This window comes from Hippopotamus amphibius, chromosome 7 (assembly GCF_030028045.1).
Source record: "Hippopotamus amphibius kiboko isolate mHipAmp2 chromosome 7, mHipAmp2.hap2, whole genome shotgun sequence".
Taxonomy (NCBI): Eukaryota; Metazoa; Chordata; class Mammalia; order Artiodactyla; family Hippopotamidae; genus Hippopotamus; species Hippopotamus amphibius.
Genome location: NC_080192.1, coordinates 10,498,048 through 10,504,786, shown reverse-complemented (window position 1 = coordinate 10,504,786; position 6,739 = coordinate 10,498,048). Strand labels below are relative to the sequence as shown.

The 6,739-nt window shown below is 59.2% G+C and overlaps 1 protein-coding gene across 1 annotated transcript; it reads left to right on the top strand.

Moving 5' to 3' along the window:
* Positions 1 to 2,105: 2,105 nt before the first annotated feature.
* On the top strand, positions 2,106 to 5,424 carry LGALS1 (galectin 1). The gene is made up of 4 exons (XM_057743454.1): positions 2,106 to 2,245; positions 3,518 to 3,597; positions 4,731 to 4,902; positions 5,225 to 5,424. The coding sequence occupies exons 1-4, from the start codon at positions 2,237 to 2,239 to the stop codon at positions 5,369 to 5,371; spliced, it is 408 nt and encodes a 135-aa protein (XP_057599437.1). The 5' UTR covers positions 2,106 to 2,236; the 3' UTR covers positions 5,372 to 5,424.
* Positions 5,425 to 6,739: the final 1,315 nt, after the last annotated feature.

Sequence of the window (6,739 nt, the reverse complement as noted above, 5' to 3'; positions counted from 1 at the left end):
AGGGGCCTTTCTGGGGGCCTATACACCCTGTCATCATGCCACTCCATCTCTCTACCAGCTCTCATCAGGCCAGATGCCAGAGAGGAGTAAAGCAGCCCCTCGTCCAGCAGCAAACACTTCCGGGTGCTGGACCTGTCTTCCAGGTTGGGGGAAGAATGGAGGAACAGTTCTCAAGGCCCTGAGAGCCCAACTACTGGGCTGGAACAGCCAGCCAGGCCCACCTGATGGCAGTCACGGCAAGGACGGCACCTGAAGCACCTCTGGCCTTGGGCCAGGACACCTCCTGAAATGCCCCCATTCCTTGACCAGGCAGAGAGGGTGTCCGTGGGCCTCGGAGGTGAAGTACAAAGGAAAGGCAGTGGAGCTGGGCTCCACCCACCCCTCCCTAATGCTGAGGTTTTGGGGAGGCCCTAGAGGAACAAGTGAAGCGCTGTGGTTGGTTTCTGAGGCAGCTGGCTTGGTCTAGGAGGAGGGCTGAGGGGCTCACAAAGGGTGCGACCCAACCTCTCTGGGCCTGCCTCTCAGCCCCAGGCACCCCCCTCTCCTCCTGTGCCAGCGTGGGCTTCAGTCATCTGGAGGAAGGTGGGGGCTGGGGAGGCAGCACACGGCAAGGGAGGCTTTGCTGGCCTGGCCTCCAGATGTGAGTCACCCCTGGTCCACATCTTCCTCCCTCTTCAGTGCTCGTGATTTCAGAAGGGGGACAGTGATGTGGAGGAGGTCCTGTTGATAACTCTCTTAGCAAGCCCCCCGCCTCACCGAGTGCTCCCCAGGCTCCTCTCTCTACCTGGTTTCTGACTGTGAGGTGAGAACCCGTCCAACCCACCCTAAACTCTGTTGCTACAGTGATTTTCCCTGCAGCCTAAATCTGGCCTCAGTACTTACTCTTCCTATAACCTTCTGTGGCTCCCTAGCACCCTCAGATAAAACAATGCCCAAACCCCTCAGCGAGTCCCTTCATGATCCAGGTACTGCTGGCCTCCCAGCCTCATGCCCCCTCTTCCCCCAGCACACCCCAAACTCCAGCTATGCCCAGATGCTCACTGCTCCCCAGATCTGTGCTTTCTCATGTCTGAGCCTTTACCCATGTTGGAATGCCAGTCCCTGCTTCATCCTTCGAGACCCACCTTCTTCCCCTGCTAGCCCAACCCCCTGCAGTGCTTGCTTGTGACTTCCCTCAGAGCCAGCATCATGCTACCTAATCAGGTTCACAGCCAGGTTCGGCCCCAACCGTGGGCGACTTGAGAACAGAGACTGAGGGCTTCATCTTTGAATTCTCTGAGGCCAGCTCAGGGCCTGTCAGGAAAATATCTCCTAAACGGATGGGGAAAGGAAAAGCTGTGCCTGGTGCCAGAGGGAGAAATGTGAGGAGTGTGGATGGGGGTGCACGGACCAGGGGGTGCATGGACCAGGGACCCCAACCCCTCGTGGCCTGGCTCACCCAGGGCCCCCTACCAGGCCTGACCCTCTGGACAGGCCGCAGGCTGTCTGTCAGGCAGGGGCTCTTGGAGGATTCCAGCAGGCCCCTTGGGAGGGCCGAAGCCTGAGGCCTGAGGCCTGAGCCCTGAGCCCGGGCGGCAGCTACAAGCCTGGCACGGGCCCAGACTTTCTTTAGCGCTAGCGAGGAGCGCAGGCAGCAGCCGCAATCTCTGCTTCCGGGGGAGGCCCGGGCGGGGCCAGGGCTTTGTGGTTAATGGGTCCTGGGCCCTCTGCAGAGGCGCCCAGAGAGGGCCACGCCCTGGCCCTTTCCAGGGGGCACCTCACAAATCCCAGATCTGATTCTTGAAGGACGCTGCACAGCCTCATTTGTCTTCTCTGGGTACCCCCTGAGCTCAGTCATCTGGCTCCCCACCAACTCTTGGGGTTAACTCATCCTCAAACTATTTTCCACTGGCTTCCCCCAATCCTTGCCACCGCACAATTTTGGGAAGGGGTAAGAGAATGGGAGGTGGAGCCTGGACCTTGGGGGGGAGTGTCTAAGAAGGAATGGGCGGGGGGAGGGGTCTCTAATCTGATTGGTCATCTCTGCTCCAGAACTGGCTTCAAAATTCCATTGACTCCGCCTCCCGTGGCCCCCAACCCTTTCCTGAGTTACAATTGGCTCAGCATCCAGGGGGCGGGACTCACCGGGGTCCGGTCCAGTTAAAAGGGTGGGAGCGGCTCGCGGCCCATCTCTCTGGTAGAGTCTTCAGACAGTTGCTGCCGCCGAAGTCCAGGGGACATCCTCCTCTCCTCAAACATGGCTTGTGTGAGTACGGGGACCCCACCCCAAGGCGCAGAGATGGCGTGCGGGCAGACAGCCAGGGAGAGCGGGTGCAGATCAGGATCTGGGTTCTAGTTCCTGTGGTGTGGCCCTAAACAAGAGTCTTTTCTGGGCCTCAGTGGCCGTGTCTGTAAAATGGGGGTGGTCTCCATGGTCCCCCAAGGCCTTCTCTGGCTTAAGAATTTTCTGGATTCCTCCAGGGTCTGACAGCACAGTTATTTCTGCCAAGGTCTGACATTCTGCAGCTCTCTTGAGAAGTGGGAGTGGGAAGGGTGTGGCCGACTGGCGGCAGAGTGCGGCATTTTGAGGGCGCCCAGGCCACTGTCCCTTCCCCCTCCACCCCAAAGTGCCTCCTGTCCCCTCCCCCCTGCAGCTGTCCCCAGTCACAGCAGAGTCACCCTCTGCTCCAGAGAGCTCTGAAAAGTCGCCAGGATCTGAGACAGGCTGCCCGGAGGGAGGCTGCCTGGGTTGGCGGGGGGCGGGTGATTCTGTCCAGGCTGGTCAGGTGGTCTCGGGGAATTTCCCCTCAACCATCCCTCCAAGCTGGGGGCGGGGGTGGGGGGGTGGAGGACTGTGTGATAAGGGAGCAAGAAGGAAGCTAGAATCTTCTGCAGGCCCCCAGGGAAAGGATTCAACTTTCTGGCAGGAGGGACCACTCACATCAGCGAAGCTTTCCACTCGCTCATGTTAACCCTGAGCCGGCCAGGGTGCAGGCTCCCACTCTGGGCTGCGCTCCCTTCTTAGAGTGGTTTAGTTGGGCTCCTCTCCAGCCCCTGGCCCTCTCTGCACAGAGGGGCTTGCAGGGGCTGGTGGGGGATGGCTCAGCGCCAGGCCTTGTCCTCTGCAGCAGAAGGGCAGATGCCTCACTCACCTTCCTTTGCCCCCAACTCGCAGTGTCACCCGTTTGGAGTCTGGTTCTCTCCATCTACTCAATGAGGCGATGGAGCGCAGCACTCCACCTCCCAGGCTTCTCTGCATCTAAAATCCCCAGGCTGAACCGCAGAAATTTCTAGATCCTGTCTTCTAGAACCTTAGTCATGTGCAGACAAGAAACTGACCCAGTTGGGAGTAAGGACCTGCCCAGGACCACACAAAGAAGGAGGGTCTAGAACTTGCAGCCGGGTTCCTCAGGCTTCGGGTTGGCCTGGTCAGAGCACCCTGGGTGGGGACGACCCCACCCCCACCCCCAGCACCCCACCCTCCCAACTCCGCACACTGCGTCCTCTAACCCGGCTGGGCGGGGTCTTGTCCGCGCAGGGTCTGGTCGCCAGCAACCTGAATCTCAAACCTGGGGAGTGCCTCAGAGTACGGGGCGAGGTGGCCCCGGACGCCAAGAGGTGAGGGGACCCGGAGAGGGTGGCGGGCGGCAGGGCCGGGGGCGGCAGGGCCGGGGGCTGGCTCTCGAGGGTCCCGCCCCCGCGTCTGGCAGGGGCGTGGCTGGCGGGGCCCGGCTCCTCCCCCCGGCGGGGCGGGGTTCATGTCGGCGGCTGCTGAGGCTACGTCTTCTCGGTGAGTCACTTCCTCCGCGGGGTCTGGAAGCCCCCACCATGGTCTCGCCCTTAAACTAAACCAGCTGCGGCCTCGTCATCTACCTCGGCTGGCCTGCCCCTCCCCGCTGCTGTGGGCGGGACCTGAGGCTGAGCGGGGCGGGGAGAGGGAATGGAAGGGTGTCACCCTCGCTGCCCGCTCTCTGAGGTCCGTCTTTCCTGCGCTCTTCACTCTCGACTTTTCACTCCTTGGGTCCTTCCTTAACTCATCATTCATTTGGCCACCTGACCCAGTTTCTCCGCAGCCTTGTGACCTTCAGCCATTCAACCAACCGCCTTGAGCCTCGTTTGTTTATCAGTTAATGGAAGGGGGAGGTTGTTGCGTGGAGGTGAGATGCTGGATCTCTCGGTGACGGTGATGACCCGCTGACAGTATAAAGAGCCGCACGCTTCCTGTGCACTGCTTGGGTCATCCTTTCCAAACCCTCAAAGTAGGCCGTTCTGTTACCTCCACTCAGCAAACGTATTATTGTTATTCATTCATTCGCTCACAGTTGTTGAGCACCTACTGTGTGCCACACATCACGCTGGACACCAGGGATACAGAGACAGACAAGACAGACAGGACACTTGCCCTCCCAGAGGTCACCATCTGGAGGGTGTCTCTGACCTTGACCAAAGGGGCTGGGACACAAATTCATATTTACAAGAGTCCTGGCTGTCAACACAGCAAGGCCCTTAAGAGATCCTTCCTGTGCAGCCCCCACTGTGCAGAGATGGAAACAGGCCCAGAGAGGGCAGAGACTTGCTCAAGGTCACACAGCAAGGAGGTGGCAGGGCTAGAATACAGGTTTCCTGCCTCTCGGCTCAATGAATTCCCCCAGTGAAGTGCATTAATGTGGACTGAATGGCACAGACTGCTGGTTGGTCTGAGGGGGCTGCAGTGGGGGTAGGTGGCCTCAAGTCCACCTGTTCCCCCCTAGCTTCGTGCTGAACCTGGGCAAAGACAGCAACAGCCTATGCCTGCACCTCAACCCTCGCTTCAATGCGCACGGAGACACCAACACCATCGTGTGTAACAGCAAGGACGGCGGGGCCTGGGGAGCTGAGCAGCGGGAGTCTGTCTTCCCCTTCCAGCCTGGAAGTGTCGTGGAGGTGGGCTGGGGCCTGGGGGTGGGATCAGGGCACTGGTGGGCTGGGGCAGAGCTGGGTGGAGTGGCTACAGACCTAGGCCCCACCCTGCTCCCCCTCCCCTTCTTCCCCATCGCCTCTCCATCTCCTCACCTGCTGTGCGATCCTCAGTGAGCATCATCCCCTCTCTCCACCGCAGGGCCTCACCCATAAAGCAGGGCTGTTGTCAGGGCTTTATGAGGAAAGGGCTCTGGGAGGGCCTAGGACCTGCAGGCTGTGGCCATGACTGCAGAGCCGAGGCTCCTGCTGTGGGGTCCACACACTCACTGCTCCTCTCCACCCCCAGCTGTGCATCTCCTTTGACCAGACAGACCTAACCATCCAGCTGCCCGGTGGACATGAATTCAAGTTCCCCAACCGCCTTAACCTGGAGGCCATCAACTACATGGCGGCCGATGGCGACTTCAAGATCAAGTGCGTGGCCTTTGAGTGAAGCCAGCTGGCCCATGGCCCCCAATAAAGGCAGCTGCTTCTGCTCCCCCTGAACCAGCCTCCTGTGTGTGTGTGTGTGGGTGTGGGAGAGGAGGGTTCTGCCAACGCCCTCAGGCTCTGCCCCTTCCTTCACTTCCATTCACTGTTTCGATGCATGCATACCCTTTTGTGGGTTTTTTTGGCTGCGCTGTGCAGCTTGTGGGATCTTAGTTCCCCAACCAGGGATTGAGCCCAGGCCCATGGCAGTCAAAGCACCAAGTCCTAATGACTGGACCGCCAGGGAATTCCCTCGATGTATACCTCTTAAGTGCTAGTGACATATTCTTCTCCTGGGTACCCTGGGCTGAACAGAGAGCTCAATACAAAGTAGGGGGCTCAGTACTAAATAAGACCCAGTCATTACCCTCAAACAGCTCCCAACTCAGTGGGCCCCAGCACACAGCAGATGCACAAAAGATGTTGAAATAAATGAAAACAGGGGCAGTGCAGGGTGAGAGGCAAGGACAGACTGGTTCATGCCATGGTATCTGGGGCAGCACAGGGGGAGGTGGAGGGAAGAATACCTGGGGCCCCTCATTTGTTTTCATGAGCTAGAAAGAGATCTGGTTCAGACAGTGCAGGAAGACCAGCTGTGTGCCCTTGTGGGCCTTCATTGACCTCTCTGAGCCTCGGTTTATTCATTTATATGAGAGGGATGATAGCACGGAGCCTATCATGGGATTGTTGAGGATGAAATGAGGTGTGTGAAGGAGGACAAGTGCAGGGCCTGGCGCATGGTACACACGCAGTGGATGTTTCCCGTCCCTGCCTCACTACCTCTTGAGATCTTATCCCCCAAACCTGAAAGGAAGGAAACAGGCTCTGACTGATGACTCCCTGGTCTCTACCAGGCCAGCTGAGCCTTCTGGGGCTCCCCAGGCATCCCAGCTTTGTGGCGCCAGGCCACACACCTCAATGCTGGAGGGAAAGGGCAACCCGGGTGCTAGTCTGTGGCCCTACTCAGGACCCTCAACCCAACACTGGGAAGATGCGCTTGAGCAGTGGCCCTGGCACCCCCTGCTGGCCCGTTTTTGTATAGGAGGAACTGGGGTGGAGGGGGATACGTCAGTCACTGCAGAGAACCTAAAAGTAGAGGCAGGTGGGCAGACTTGAAGCCCCACCTTCAGGCTCCCAGAGGCCTCCTGCTGCACACAGCCACTTCCCTGCAGAGCAGAGGAGGGCAGGAGACTCACTCAGCCTGAGATGAGGCCTCCATGAGCCTGTCCTCTGCTGGTTTCCAGAGGGCGTGTCTTCCAAGACCAGCCAGGCGCCGTTACCTTGGAGGGCAGTGCTTAACTCAACCCCATCACTTGTCGCAAGTGATGGGACG

What these genes read in the sequence shown, in the direction of transcription:
- LGALS1 (XM_057743454.1), top strand. An exon ending in GTGGCCCCGGACGCCAAGAG is followed by an intron (nt 3,598 to 4,730) that starts GTGAGGGGACCC and finishes GTTCCCCCCTAG; the next exon opens with CTTCGTGCTGAACCTGGGCA. An exon ending in AGCCTGGAAGTGTCGTGGAG is followed by an intron (nt 4,903 to 5,224) that starts GTGGGCTGGGGC and finishes CTCCACCCCCAG; the next exon opens with CTGTGCATCTCCTTTGACCA.